Source organism: Neopelma chrysocephalum, unplaced genomic scaffold, assembly GCF_003984885.1.
Source record: "Neopelma chrysocephalum unplaced genomic scaffold, ASM398488v2 Primary Assembly neopelma1_298, whole genome shotgun sequence".
Classification (NCBI taxonomy): domain Eukaryota; kingdom Metazoa; phylum Chordata; class Aves; order Passeriformes; family Pipridae; genus Neopelma; species Neopelma chrysocephalum.
The window spans coordinates 379,153-395,575 of NW_020897960.1; the positions used below are offsets into that span (position 1 = coordinate 379,153).

At 38.4% G+C, this 16,423-nt stretch overlaps 1 protein-coding gene across 8 annotated transcripts in view; it reads right to left on the minus strand.

The window, feature by feature from the left end:
- Window positions 1-575: 575 nt before the first annotated feature.
- Window positions 576-16,423, minus strand: part of GULP1 (GULP PTB domain containing engulfment adaptor 1) — an 81,533-nt gene continuing 65,685 nt past the window's right edge. For 2 of the 8 annotated variants that reach the window (XM_027704916.1, XM_027704911.1), the window contains 3 exons: window positions 10,216-10,310; window positions 8,390-8,400; window positions 576-2,639 (listed from right to left, as the gene is read on the minus strand). In XM_027704916.1, coding sequence (XP_027560717.1) covers window positions 2,618-2,639; window positions 8,390-8,400; window positions 10,216-10,310 — 128 coding nt within the window. In that variant the 3' untranslated portion in view covers window positions 576-2,617. Of the gene's footprint in view, window positions 2,640-3,869; window positions 3,981-8,364; window positions 8,401-10,079; window positions 10,132-10,215; window positions 10,311-16,423 lie in introns of those variants that run through there. The other 6 variants (XM_027704914.1, XM_027704908.1, XM_027704915.1 and 3 more) reach the window with 4 other exon arrangements.

Genomic DNA, 16,423 nt, shown 5'->3' on the forward strand with positions numbered 1-16,423 from the left:
TCCCAGGAACTGCCCGAGCCCTGGTATCACAAATGGAAGTGGTTAGATGGGTTTGGGGTATCAGCTTGAAGAGAAAGGGAAGTAATTACCCAGTGGTTTAGGGTTAGTTCTCTCAAAGGTATCAACCCCATCTGCAGCAGCCTGTCCATTAGTACACCTGGTGTACAGGGGTTGCTTTCTAAGGTTCAGAAAACTTCAATTACATCCTTCCCTCCTTAAATGAGCACAGAGGTCAGTCAGCAGTCAAATATATTGAGCAGAGAAGTGTGTAAAAAAAAAGGCAGTAAGAAAAGTCAACTAAATCCAGGGAGCACTGCAAAGAGAGTTACTCCCTAATTATTAGTATTATGTAGCTGCATATATACAAGATTTTTGTCTGTGAGCTACAGATTAGACCAAATTCAATAATAAAGGTGATTGGAACTATTCTACCCTGAGATGAGATCCCTTCCTGGATGTAGGGTGGCTGACACATTCCAGCACTAAAACAGCCTTTGTGGCAGGTCTTGCCCAGCACTTAAGCACCTCCCCACCCTCCCTTCCCCTGGGCGTTTTACTGAATGAACACTGTGTTCTAGGATGCAATTTATTTAAAAACATTTATTTTAGGCAAAATTAAACAGACATTTGAGATTACATAGAAATACATTTTCCAATTGGATCACATAAAAATTAAAAATGCACTGTTGTGTTGATTAAACTATTTTTTGTATGGATTGACCGGGTATGTAAGGTTTAACCATGCCATTCGCAGTCAACTATCATAAAAATCAGTAACGAAAAAGGTTTCTTAAAGTGTGCAAACATTATCTTAGTGTTACCATTGATAATAAATGACCACTAAATAGATGCTTATTATGTAAAGCTTTTTAAAGTACAATAAAAATACAAATTCTATTTGTTAAAAAAGGCCATTGTTGTGGCTACTAAACATCCTCATTATACAAATTCCAAAATACTATATGACAAACAAAATTATAAAGACTTTTCTTTATGAAACATATACTATTCTATTCATTAGTGATTTCATATATTTTTTTATATATATATTTCTATATAATACTCTATATGAATGATGACCACAGAATAAGACAGAGGAAGACTAATGTAATATGAGACATTAAGGCCCCCATTCAGCAAGGTACTTGAGCATGTGTCAAACTCAGCAAAGGAATAATCCCATCCACTCCAGGGAACTCCAAAGGTACATGCAAAAGTAGTTTGTTGAGACAGGCAGAACAATACACATGTGATGACAAAATTGCAGAATGTGGGTTTGGTGTAAACCATCATCGTTGAGGACAAAACCATAAGTAACACAAAAAAAAGTCTCATGAAAAAAAATCAGGAAACAATCTGAAAATTCAGGGTTTTTTCTACATTTTTATGTCTTGAGGGGAAAATATTAGAGGCTTTAAAGTTTTTTAATTGAACTAATGGCAATAATTTTCTGAGATAGGTTTTAGAGGGAATTTTATTGCTTAAGCTAAAGATTAATGAAGAGTGTGCATAGATAGGTCAGCACTCAACTCACCAGCAGCTGAAAATTTTGGCGTGCAGGTATTTGTGTAACATGAACAACCAGTGGGTATGAAGAACTTACCAACTTATATTGAATTCTTTGCAGCAAGCTTCAAAATTAAAGACGTGTAACATAAAAGTAGATAGTGAAAAAAATACTGAACAGAGCCTGACTGTAAACACTCAGGTGTCGAAAGCAATTAGAGAACTGAGCCCAGTGCCTGCTTATTATGGACAAAATTACATAAATTCCTAAGAAAATGCAAAACCATAATCTTCCTTTTGAAGTTATGGTTAGCATGTAATGGAATCCAAATTACATACTTTACAGTTCAGCTATAAAATATCAAAATAAAGGGCAGTTACATTGTCCATCCTGCAATTTAGCAGTTCTTCCAGGCTCATTAAGCACTAATTAGCAGGCTAACAATCTGTTAGTTTCTAAAACACGAATTAAAGGACCTAAAATCTGGATTTCATAAACTAATAACAACATATATACAGCATAGTAACCACACACAGTAATGGAAATCAATTACACTGCATCCAGATTTACCTTTGAAGCATATAATAATGGTTAGTATTTTCTGCTTTTTCACTGCAAATTGAATTTTTTTTAGCAGATATTAACGATTTTACTGCTTGAATATTAAATAATGCCTTAAAAGCAGAATTTCAAAATGCTGCCCAGGTAAAGTATTATGTGAAAAATCATGCCTGCACGTTTGCAAACAGAGAGAGGTATGTGTGACCTTTCTGAAGAACTTTCCCAAGCTAATAGTCACAAAGCATAGTAAACTCGGGCCAAAGTGCAAGAGAAAGAAACACGACAGCGTCATTTAATTCATAATTCATAAACAAATACAACTTTTTACATTTGTACAGGGAAAGACTGGGACGAGGTTGGATTTTTACAGAAGCAAGCCTCATAAGAGCTTAAATGTTGAAAAAAAGCAATTTTTGGCACGTCGGGTAGCATCTGTGAGTACGTGTTCAGGAATAAAAAACACCCACTGCGTAGGAATTTCACATTTACTTTCTCGGCATCAGCACCTGCTGTCTAGTGGGTCAAGACAAAATACTGTGCCTTCAAGGGTTAATCCCATTTTGAACCCCTCCTGCAATAAGACAAGACATAGTTAGTAAAAAGGAAAGCGAGTTCTGGAGGATTATGTTCTGTTTTTAAAAACATCTAAATTTGAACCTATCATTGGGCAGGCAAACTGCAAGGATACTTCAGACTGAATTCACAAACATTTACATTATTTGGTTGGCCAATTTTTAGTAAGTCTTAGGAGTTAACTTAAAAAACATGAATGTCATACAACAAAATAAACACAATATGTATATAAAATGAAGAAAATACTATAGAAAAACAACATTAAATATTCATGTACATAGGTCGACAGAAAAACAAACCAGCTTGACTTGCACCATGTTGTTACTGAGTAAAATTCAACGTTGTTTACAAGCAGGAAAGATTAGGGCTATATGAGCAAAGAGTTTACTATACTTTAAAAATATAAGTAAAATATGGTCATTGTTACTAATCCCAGGTGTCTTCTACATTCAGTAATATCTTATCTTAAGAGCAGTCCAACAAAAAGCACTGTACCACATCTCAGAGGTCAGTTTGGAATCACTCCCCGTGCTGTTAAATTAAGAGGTGTTTAATGCCCACTGCCATCTGAGCTTCACGAAAAAGGCAAATAAAATCATACCTTCTCTACTCCAAATGAACAAACTGCACATTTTAAAGGCATGTAATTCAGTGAAATAAAATAAAATGGTCTTTGGAAAGTGCAATGAACGTCTTTAAAAGTTCAGACCAAAATTCCTCTTTTTACTCACTTAGTTTTATTAGTAGAAACACTAAAAAGGTTATAAGCTAAATCCTACCACCTCCTTTATTGAAAAGAAATAATTTTGCAAGTACCTTTTTTTGTACGCTTTGTAAGTGTCTGGCTTTCAAAAGATACTTCGTTTGCACAAGTTCTAAAGTAAAAACTGCATTTTTAACACAGGAGAAGTGCCCTTGTTCTAATTTCTCTTTTCCTTTTAAAATAAGCTGAATAATTGCGGCTTGACCTTCAAGAGAAAAGTCACCCTTGAGTCAAGAAAATTTCAGTCTGTTGTGTGAAAGTCCTTTGGACCTACAAGCAATTGGAACCAGGGGGTTCTGATTAGAAGTGGCATGAGAACATCAACTCCAGCGTGGCAGCTGTCACAATGCTCAGTTAAGTGTTGTCTTAACACACAGTTCAGTGAGAGAATGCTGGTTTTGTGCTATGAAATCAAAAAATAGGTCCTTTTCTCATGCAAACATCTTGTAAATGAAATAAATAAACTCAAGTCATTGGCTCATAAGGCACAGCAGTACCTCAAGATCATACCTTTAGGTTTTAGAAGATAAATCCCGTGTCAAACCAGCTCCATGTCAGACAAATTCAAATCATAGGCTAGAATTTTAAAAGGTACGAATATCAAATAACCCCACTGGTTACTGCTCTCAGCAGAGTAATGCTGAGAAACAGAACAAACCTCCTGGCAATAGTCACTAAATGGGCTGAGAACTTCCAAGTAAAAGCTGAATTTTCCTGAAAGCAGATCCACACTTTGAGATGATGAGCCAGTAGCAGTACAGTGGTGTAAACATTCCCCAGCTGTGCTACCCTGTTTGCTCTACCTGGGTGACATGGTGCTGCTGGTGTATTGGATTTTTTATATTTTTTTTTTTGGTCTGTATTTTTTCAAAGGACTAAAAGGAAGAACACTCAGTGCAGAAGGTATTTCAAGCAAATGGGGGCTAAAAGTCCAAGTCAAACACACCCTGTTATAAACAGACATTGTTCATTTACCCAAAGAGTACTCCTAACTGATGTAACTGCAGTCAAAGGAGGACTGCTCAAACACAGAAGGACAATTCAGAGACTGTGCCCTACAGCATAATCTGTTAAATTGTAAACCCCACAGTTAGACTGTGCCTGAAATGCAGAACTTTTAAAGCATCTAAAGGTTGCTTCCAGTTTTGAGGTTGTAAATGGAATAGTTGTTGCTTAGACCTGAGGATGCTTGATCAGCTGCAGTAGCAGAACAGACACTGGTTTAACAAGCCATGCAGAGACCCTTCACCAAACACATGTCCCATACCTGTCCCAGGTGCTCTTGTCTTTCTTCTGCACATTTAAGCACCATTTGTTGGTGTCTGAAGTAGCTGCACTTCCAATGCCCTTTTCCCAGCCAGCTAAGAGCAAATCAAATCATGCATTTTGGAAGCACACACATCTCACTGCTCCTGTGTCGATTGGGTGGAGTTTTTAAATTTTTGTTTTGTTCCACATAAATGGATATTTTGTTACTTAGCACATCATTTGTGTTTGCTATGACTTAGAACAGTTTCTACTTTCTTGAAGAACCTTGACCTTTCCTTTTGCAACTTCACTCCAGCCACTTCCCCCCACCCGTTTCCTCCTCCTCCTCTTTTAAGTTGTGATATTTTGCATTTAAAACAACCACATTTCCACACGTTTGCAGTGTGATCAATGCTAATCCATTAAGAGACTGCTGCTCTTTCTGCATCATAATTATTGAAAAAGCTTTTTAACTTTATTATCATAATGAACTGTTATCTGTTCTAAAAGAAATCAGTGCTGTGGTTGCCAGGTGCTGTCACCAGCTGCATTCACAGGCCACAGAATATTCTGAATTGGAAGGGACCCACAAGGATCATCGAGTGCAACTTGTAAGCAAATGGATACTGCACTTACTAGTAGGCTCAAAATTCCATGGCAACCACAAGGTCAAAAAAGCCCAAGGGCATGGAGAGGACATCAAGGCAATCCAGAATGCCACCTGGGCATTTTCATGTTTTAAAGGAATGTAAAATCCATGGTTTTTTCCTCATGAATATTTAAGTACAGGGCAAGTGTGTAGGGGCATAAACCAAGGAAAGCTGCATTGCAACCCTCTAAAGGAAAAAAAAAAGTCAAAATATTTCCATCAAGTAGACTCCTTGGCCAAGTGACTGCAATCAAATTTCCAAAGATCAGGAAAGCACGGACTTCAGCTCTCCCACAGCCATCACCATTCCTAATCCCTCAGGTTTTGCAAAATAACTCCAGATTCTTAGATAGTTTTTGGAATCTCCAAAATTATACTTTGGCAAATATATGACATAATTAAAAAAAAGAAATCCAATCAGCTGTAGTCAAGCAAGCCACAGGAAGGCTTTAAGAATAGATTCTCCCTTACATCCAGAGTAGAATTGTGAATTATGCAGATAAGAGAGTCAGAATCCTATGCTGTAATTCTCCCAGCAGTGCAGAACACTGAGTGCTACATGTGCTTTCAAGACTACAGGTTATATATATATATATATAAATCTGAACTGCACAGGTCTCTCTGGTGTTATGGCTCCTACTTGAAGGTGATGTACGACCATTAAAGTAGCCATCAAACAGCCAATGCCTACTTTCAACTCAGTATTCACAGCTGCAATAATAAGGAAGTCAGTTGGAATGACCAAGTAGATTATAAATTATGATTTTTTTTCTAATAAACTCTACTAATTTGTTAGGTAGATTTTTTAAAATAACATATAAAATAAGCTCTTGATAACCATGTTTTATATATATATATATATGTATATATAAAATGCATCACTAATTTAATGCACAGCATTTGAATTATTTTGCCCAGTGAAATTCATACACTTCAGCTCATAATAATATTTGTTCCTAGCATAACATACCCATTCATTAAAAACCATGTGTCCTATGGCTTCCTGTATTTTAAAGGTTCAGGAAACAGAAACTCCTGCTTGGTCAGGAATTTTTATATGGTCAGAAGAATCTCTCCATCTGCTGATTTTCAGGGAATACAGAAAAAGACCAGCCCCTGGTACTGTCCAGGAGTGGGAAGGGAACGGGCTATGAAATGTGTATCTGTATTGTGCCTTGTTTCTGTGCTCATATCCCCATGATGACAGTGTCAAGTAAGTTTTTTTTTTTGCTTTAAAGGTAATTTAACAGGAGGATTGAACACCTCAGTTAGCCCAATAAGTAACAGTATTGTACTAGAAGAAATGATTGGTCCCTTAAAGAGAGGAACAAAACTTGCTTTCACTAGAAAAAGCAGCCCAAAACCAATCCATCTTCCAGAATTCCCTTTTTTTCTTTTAATGCTGTCAATAATAAGAAGACCTGAGTTATTCTGGTTAAAACCAGTAAATAATAAAAGACAAAGAACTTCCATTTTATCAGCTGATAAATTTGCCAAAGTCAACCTTATGGCTCTGTGGTTAACTCATTTATCACTGCACACTGACTTCACTCTATGAGCTTGAGTCAGCACAAACCCAGTGAAGCAATGATACATTCACATATCTCTGAGAAAATTATTTAGAGGCCTGAGCATAACTTATTTCAAATGGAAAGATGTCAAGCCTATTGACAGCTTTGGGACATCCAGGAAGAATGGCTTGCAGCTCCTGGAAGCTTTATGATATTAACTACCTTGGGATTTTAATGAATTATAGCAGCTGCTGCTGCTATGATTCACAATCCAAGGAAATTTATCCTCATTGCAAGATTTCTGGGAAAATAGACATTCATTTTATTAATGTGTGGATACAGTCAAAACAAAGATGAAAATATGTTTCAGCATAAGGGTGCAGGGAAACAGGAGGTTGGATAGTCATCAGAGAGAGGCCTGAGCTGTAAAAGTCACATCTCAGCACATGTTTGAGTTTTGAGCTCTCCAAAAAGATCAACAGGGATTGGACTGAGAAATGGAATAGAAAGCTAAAATGTGAAATTCGGATCCTCTTTGAAGTTTGAAAATACAAGTGTTCGCCCAGGAGCTGGAGAACTTCATCTGATATCCCATTAAGTTCAGAATATTGGATGCAAAGGAAAAGCACCCACTACTTGAGAGTTTATTTTCCAGTGCCTCTTCTGTGCTGTGCTTTCCTCTCCCACTTTGCCTACAAATCACCTTCCAACACGAGTGTATGCCAGGACAGCTTTCCTGCACACAGAGGCATGTTTGCTGAGGCTCTGTGTGAGAAACAGGGTGAGAGTCTGGACTGAGCTGCTCCTGCCAGGCTGGTGGTCAGGCAGCCTGCTTGCCATCCTCAGTGCAAGGAGGAGCTGTATTTAATACCCTCCCCCGGGGTAAGTTTATTCTTTGAACCCTTATAGGTGTCTGTAAACAACTTACCTTTATATATTTGATGGGAAACATAATTACTGACACTCAAGCTGTGCTTTCATAAAGCAAGATAAGAGATTCCTTCACTTTGCCTTTCAGAGAAGAAAACATGCCAACATTTTTGTTTCATCTTTCTTGATGTTGGATTTCCCAGAGCACATGTTCTGTGCTCTTACCTTTTGTAGAGCCCATTTCACCTTCCTCCTTATAGGCTGTGTGTCTAACAACTGTTGAGTCTCATTGCAAAGCCTTAAATAATTATTTCCAAATAAAAATACGTTCACAAATATGGCTGTACTGGCACAACAATCTATGTGTCAAAGGTTTTGCTTAAACCATTTCACTAATGACAAATTGACAGTGAGAACTGGGGATTTCATTAGTACACAAGAAAACAAACAGCAGTGAAAATGAAGGCCTAGTATTAGCACCTGATAGGACCGTCCAAAGAAAAGTACAATCAGCTGCTCCCTACCTTAAAAATTCTAGGCAGCTAAAAGTGAAAATGACCCTGACTTAGAGGTTTATATATAAAACATAAATTTTAAAAGCTTTTATACATGAATACATATACACAAAAATAAAAACACATGACAAACACATGCACATTTCAATTGTAAATGCTTTAAATACCATTATTAAAATATGATATACCAACCATCGCTGACGCTGTGTGACCAGGAAAGCATAAGAAGATAAAAGAGACGTTAGAAAAAACGTGTTTCAATCTGTATTTTGCACCAACCACACAGTAAAATAACTGCACACAGCCTTTGCTTTGGCCAAAGTTAGAATATGCTTTCTTTTCATACCCTTTCAGTTTTACACTTTTTCTCGGTTGGATTATACATGACGAGTTTTGTGCCTGCATAAAGGCCCACAAATCAATTTTCAGGGAAAATACCAGGGTACATAAAACTGATATGACTTCCTGTGCAAAAGGACACAGTAACATCCTAATGCTTGGGGAGTTTGCTTATTGGTTGTTTGCTTTTTTTAAGTCAAGAGAGTACGGACAATGATGGGAGTTTTCCATTTTATGACTTCAACATCTTTGATAAAGATTTCTACTGTTCCATTCCCTGATATTTTATGAGGTGACAGCACTTTGCAACATTATAGGCTAACAATTCAAAACTTTGTCAAAACACTACCTGTAACAGGAACTCTTAGTGTATGACATTTAAATATCGCCATAGAATTATTCCTAACAGCCACAGTTGCTACATTATACTTTTCCCTAAAATGGGCTATAGACAAAGGAAACTTTGATATATATCAATGTGAGTGCTGTAAGATTTTTTTTTAATTAAATGGCTTGGTAACAACATTATAACACTCACAAAACACAAGCATTTTTATTGGAATTGCAAAGAAGCCAGTTTTGGCTTTTAGTTGCTCTTTGAAATTTTGTGGGGCAGAGTACAGGGGACCAAGAAGCTAAATTTCTTACTTCACACTGAGTGGAGTTTGTCAGTGGCACCATTCTAAACTGACAAGGAAAAGAGAATTTCACAATGAAAAGGAATTTAAAAAATTTACTCAGGAAATTAAATGGTATTTAAATCTTATTTAAGCCATTTTGAAATGCTTCTGCTGCTCTCTAGGCAAAAGACAGGAACAGAAGGAGCCCAAGGGCTATTGCTCTTGGACTTAGTGGACTTCTGAGACACAAGAGGGCTGGAAACCCCAGGAACACATTCTGCTGAGGATCCAGGGTCCTAGAAATTCAAGTTCCCATTATTTTCAGTGTTCCCTTTTGCCAGCAGGCTGCTTGAAAAAAAATAAAGATAAGCAAGCTGGCAAGGAACTAGCAGTTTGGAAAGTTTGACTGAAGAGTGTGATTTATTCCAAAACTTGAGGGCTTTCTCTGAGAATTGTTTTAAAATTGGGTCAACAACTGAATTGATACTGTAGAGTGTTTCAGAATTGACAAACATTTTCTGATAAAACCACATAAATTCAGAATTCTTGAATCAATTCTCAAAAGTTTAATTGCCCCAGAGTGCCATCCAGCTGTTTTAAAACCCAGAAGGCAGCAGAAAATTGCCCTGTCCCTGTAAGCATGTATATTTGCCTATGCCAATGATGTGGAAAACCTAACTGATGCCACTGAGGGAAAGGTGGGGGGACACTGGGATGGTGATGATTGCTGGAACTGAAGAGTAACACGATCTGTAGGGCTCTTGGATCAGCTCTGGTTTTCAGCTTGCTCGCTCCCTTCCCAGGGAGTGGTTCCCAAACCATTTTGATGAAAGTCTACATTAATGCAGCCGATCAGATTAGTACCAGGTAAGGCTCTTCAGGCAAATCCAAACTCCAGCTCAAAAGCCAGGGGATATACTCACAAAAGCAATTGTCAGAAACAGGGCTTTTTTTCTATGCATTTGTGTGTACAGCCTGGAATACATTTTCAGAACAATGTAAACATGTATTTCAAGAACAGGCACACAGCCATTGAGAACTGCATAGCTCGGTAGTTACCTGCATCTCATCTAGTTTGGACTGAATGTCTGGAGGGAAATCTCCTGCTCCACAGCTAAAAGGGTCAAAAGGTTCTGCTCCAAAAAGGTCTCTCTCTGGAACAACAGAAAAGTGAGTCACTGAGGGCAGAGGTTTGGGCTATGACAACAGTGCTTTGAAAAAGTCAGCTTACACCTCCTTCTGAGCTGAATAACAGCACCACCAGATATGCAACGGATTAACCACCACTTTTAATACCCAAGTTTGAAAGCCAGGTCTTGAGCAGTTTTCCAGATTTTAATACTCAAATATTTTTTCCAAGAACACCATCAAACTTCTGTTTAGCTTCCATTAATGTTTGTGCCTTCCAGAGGAATTTTAGAGATCCGATGAGAAGTCACAACTTCAGGAGGGCATCTTCTGCTGAAGTGTGCTCTGGAACTTATATGTATGAGGACTTTCAAAAATGAAGAGGAGACAACTGGACATTAGCTGTCCAAATTCATCTTTTATCCTTGCAACAAACCAGACTTTGTGTTCCCTCTGCCACTTCCCAGGTTAAGGACATCTTTGTAAGAAACTCAGGGAAGGCAAGGTCCCCGTTGGATTCAGTCCCTCGGTGCACAGCTGGTGGTTACTAAAACTAAGAACTGTCAGGGTTTTAAACCTTGGATAAGATCAAGTCAAGAAAGAAAAAGTGGAAAAAAAGCATAGGACCATGAACTGGCACTTACTTTAAAATGCCACTAAATCTGGATCCATAAAAAGAATTATTGCAAATTTCCCTCTCTCAGTGCCACACCTTTTCTCATTTTTTCTATGGTGCAGAATGCATTCAGTTGGTGTGTGTCTGTTTGTTGCTTTTTGTCTGAACAAGAACACTTCCAATACAATTGGCTTTTTTTCCATATTAGAACAGTATAATTGTAATTAGAACATAATTAGAACAGTACAATTATAATTAGAACAGATACCAGTTCTTGGTAGCTGACAGCCCAAACATTTTGGGTTGTTTTTTGGGGAGGGGTTTCTTTCTCAGTTATAGATTTTTTTTTCCTCTACATGTAATGCTATCTATACAGACTTTTTCTATCTCACACTGGGTAAAACTAAAGAAGTAAGAAAATAATTTTGCTAACCCAACCCAACCACACTGATTGCAGAATTTACAGAATCAAGTTACTACAGTCTTGTCATCGGTGGAGTTAAAACAGAAACCATATCCTATCTCCTAACTTTCATGGCTGGCCAGCAAGAAACCTGGTAAGCATTCTACCTACCTTAAAACAATGTTAGGTCTAGAGGATGAGAGTAAAAGGGGCCATTAGCAACTCTGAAGTAGTGGCAGAGTTTTCTTGTTAGGTACAAAATTTACCCTTAAAATCCAAAATATGCCAGTTGACCACTAATTGACCCCACCCTGTGCTGCAGTGTTATCAGTCATGTTATCAGTGGTGAAACACGTGCCAATGCTTACACAGATGTCTTTATTTTGACCTCCTTAGAGGCAGAATACCTGTGCCTCTCTGGGCTCTTCAGCATTTATTGTGCATACCAGTCTCTGTGTGTTTTGACTTTATCAATTAGGTGTTATCGGGCTGCACGACGGGCATTTTAAATAACTGGCAGCTGCCAGCATTCACTCCCACAATAAAATACAGAAATTCACATAATAAAGCACAGAAATTCGAGCAGGAACTTGATTGATTACATATTTCAAAAGCTGTGGCTAAAGGGCTACAAACTGTCACATGGGAGTGGGAGATGGCCCAGGTCAGAGAGCCTTATTCCAAAAGCCCACTCGAGCCAGGAAGAAATCTAGTCTTTCCTGGCAGAGGCAGACCACCTGCGTGCAAAAGAGACTTTAAATAGGATAATCCAATGTAAAAATTAGGATCTCCTCCCTCCCTTGCCTCTTTCACAGCCAAAATGGGCCTGCTCCAGTATAACCAGTGTCCTCAGATGCTCTGATGCTCCTACCAAGTGACCTTCAGACGTAGCAGCTTCGGCTTTTAATTTAACCTCTACTGGGCAAAAAAGTTATTATGCTTTATGACCGTCAATAATCTATTTGTTTGTTGTGTAGTTCCATTTTCTTTCTTTTTACCCTTAAAAGGGGCTGACATTTTTCTGTGTGGTTAGGAAACCAAAAGCACAGTTCCAATACCAAGACTTAGCAAACACTCCATGAATGTATTTATGAGAAAGCAGTAAAGAACACAACTTTTGCATTTCTTAGTACTGAATTATGACTTATCACTATTTTTGAAAGCAAGTATTTTTTTCCCCTATTATGGATATTATCTCATTCATGCTTTATTATTGGCTTTTATTAAAGACAACACTTCTGAGATCATTAGCAGTAGGACAGCAGAAGTTTTAGCTCCTTTAATGTGACTTTAATCTCACTCCTTCCTTTATTGTGAAAAATTTCTGAATTTATATTGTATTCAAGGCAGAATTTAAAATCAACCGGTGTAACTTATTCCAAGTGACAGAGCCTAATAAACCCTGCACGGAATCAAATTCAAAATAAAGTATTACCTAGCTCGGTTTCTGTGAAAATTTCGGTTTCTTTTGGGAATTATCTCTATTATAATTTGCTAACCATTTCAGTAACTCAGCTGAAAAAGTCCACAGTACAACTGCTTTTTTGCATTTAAAGTTTGTGTGTTATATGAGAGACTGCACTGCTAAGAGTGAGGGAGGGACACTGCTCCATGAGACATTTTCAATAACAACATCAGTATTTTCTTTTGATCAAAAGCTGAAAAAACACTAGAATTTTATCACTGCAGAGCTGCACTATTGCATGGGATCTCCACGAGTTTATCTGCCAGTGTTCACTCCACTAATGCTGAAGGGGAGGCTCCTTTTTAGCAGAAATGGGATAAATCTGGTAATTTTTTATTTCAGGCTAAAGTATTTGCATGAAGAATAACTATAACAAGAATATCTTGCCCAACGCACTCCCCAAAAGTAATTGTAGCATAGACAGGCATTTCTTTCTCCAATACACAGCAAGCAGTAAGCCTTTGAAAATGATCCTTTTGAACAGTACATATAATTTCCCTTTCCCATTCCTTTCTGGATGGAAATAAATTCACAGCTTGTGAAAGTGACCCACAAATTCAAACCCCATGAAATGCTGATGTTCTACATCTGCACCTCAAACCACAGAAAGACATGAAGAAGTAATAAATTCTTGTTTCTGGCACCTGCCTGACATTCAGAAGAAGAACCACATAGTACTGGAGAAGAGCCACCTGCACTCTATGATAAATTCAAAACCAGCAATTACTAAAAAAAACCTACAAATATTTGGCTTTTCTGTTGCATTTGACATCCCACTCTTCACCTTAGCTATCACCCAGGCACAGAGTTATCATAGAATCATGGAATCAGTTGGGTTGGAAAAGATCTCTGAGATCATCAAGTCCAACCCTTGATCCAACCCCGCCGTGGTTCCCAGACCATGGCACTGATGCCACATCCAGTCTCAGCTTAAAAACCTTCAGGGACGGAGAATCCACCACTTCCCTGGGCAGCCCATTCCAATGGCTGATTACCCTCTCTGGAAAGAATTTTTTCCTAGTATCCAACCTAAACCTCCCCTGGCACAGCTGAAGACCCAGCCCTCTTGTCTTACTTATCACTGCGTGGAGAAGAGCCCGACCCCCACCTGGCTCCCCCCTCCTGTCAGGGAGTTGTAGAGAGTGAGGAGGTCTCCCCTGAGCTTCCTCTTCTCCAGCCTCAACAACCCCAGCTCCCTGAGCCTCTCCTCACAGCACTTGTGCTCCAGTCCCTTCCCCAGCCTCGCTGCTCTCCTCTGGACCTGCTCCAGCCCCTCCATGTCCTTCCTGAACTGAGGGGCCCAGAACTGGACACAGCACTCCAGGGGTGGCCTCACCAGTGCTGAGTCCAGGACAAGAATCACTTCCCTGCTCCTGTTGCCACACTGCTCCTGAGCCAGGCCAGGATGCCTGTTCTGCTGATATATGCTTTCCCCAGATGTACTGGAGCAGCTGTGATGACAAATAAAAATTAATCACACTGAGACAAGCACCCAAGAAAATATTTGGAATAATCTGAGGCAGGGAAGTCCAGGAAGCCTTTCTCGTAGCTGCAGGCTACTCCATATTTCTTTCTTTTGGAATTGTTACAGCCATTATTCTGACACTGTACTCTTAAATATCTCTGAAAAGAGAGAATCTTGGAACTGATTTCTACATCAGCCAACTGTGACCTTAGATTGTTCTTGATGCATTTGAGTGAAATAAATGTTGAACAACTCAATGGAGCATAGTCCTGTCCAGTTCTTTTCTGAGATATGACAATAATGCTGCGCCAAAAAGAAATACATCCATTAATTCCTCCTTTAATTAAATAAAATCAATAAATTAATTCTGCCCATTCAGATGACATACAAGAATATTTGCAAATCCTTATTTCATGAGAAGGCAGCAGCATGGTCTCTAGCATTGCATTTTTGGTGGCCTTGCACTATTTTGCAATTATTACCTAAAGAGTCAGCATGCATTTGTACAATCTGCAGCGTCCTGCCCAAAAATCATGTCATTTTCTCCTTCAAAATAGGTAAAAATAATCTATTTGTTATCACTGCTATAGCCAGTAGTGAGCAGATATTTACTGGGTAGCTATATTGCTACACTGCTGAATATGAACTCAAAATTTCAAGAATCTTACTTTTCTAAAGCTTAAACACCTTGGACATAGCTTCCTTTCCAAAAAAAAGGTCCCTGTTGCACTCCTCTGATATCAGAATGCTGGGTTTCTCAGACTACAGTACTATGAGATAGTCAAAGCCAAAGGTACAATTTAAAACTCCACGATTTTCTTTCTGGGAAATTAACACAAGAAGAGCTGGTAAGCAAAATTTGAACTTTAGCATTTCTCTTTGTGAGAAGAACTGTCATCCTGGTGCCAATTATTACCTGGGAAGCTCTTGGTCTTGGCAGAATCTGAAGTGCTTGGTATTGTCACTGGTTTCCTACAAATGGGCCATGTCTTTCCTGTGCAGAGTTATTTTTGGCTGATTTGTCAAACTTGCCAGTTGATGAGCAAGATGAACTTTGGCTTTTAAAAGCACATTTTGCTCGAGCAGCACAAGTGCCATCCCCAGGGAACAGGGAGACTAACCCCACTCAGACAAATGGAGTAACTGAGGTCAACACCAGCAAATAGATGGCACATCCTCATCTTTCTGCTTGTTTACTACTGAATGTGATAATGGTGAAAGTTATAGAACTTTAAATTCCAACAAAATCACCCTGTCATTTCACTTAAAGTGATGGAAAACAACCCTGCTTGAGTGCAGAAACAAAGAAAGAGAAAAGAACATGAAAAGATAACCTCAGAAAATGGGAGATTCCGAAAGTTGGCTCCTCTTGGTTGCCACCCGCCTGACTTGGAGAAAGAAATGCCAGCTTGCCTGTGCTGGCAGCAATATCACCATATAAACCAACGTATTCTTGCACATTATTATAGTAATGGAACATTACACAGCTTGTGTGGGGTTCTTATGGAATCTGAACTTTCTCATCTAAGACAGTAAAGTCCTCATTTGATTATAAAATATTAATATTCTGTTTCAAATTCCATTTTTTGCAATAAGCCAAAGTGCATTAATAGCTGATGAACACGAGAATCTTCAGCATATAAAGGACCATGACAGACTGAAAGAGCAGGGATCAAAAGTATAAAGACCATGAGGCACTTTGTAATCTCTCCCTGAAGTGGCAGCTGAGGAGCACAGAGAATTAACAGACACCAACTGCCACATCTCTGAAATGCATCACCTTAATTGAATGCAAATTGAATGAAATGGAGAAGAAACAACTATTTTAAACAGTGTGTATCGCTGAATAAGCAACTTCTTTTTTTTATATCACAAAACCCACTGACTAAACAATTACAAAACCTACAGAGTTACAAAACCTGGAATTTCCAAGACCCCTCAACACTGAGCACTGGGTCCCACAAGATCTCTAGTCACAATTTTAATGGAACTGAGGTAGGACAATAGCTAAAAAAATAACTTGAATTGAATTACACTTCAAGATATGAAGTGACCATTATTGCACTGGATATGCACATTTAGGTCTATTTTATGGCATTACTTGTAATGTCAGAAAAACAAATTCTATACAAAAGGGGTGCTTGGAAGGGATATCTTTTAATTAATTTTTTTTTTGTTATTTAAAAAGCC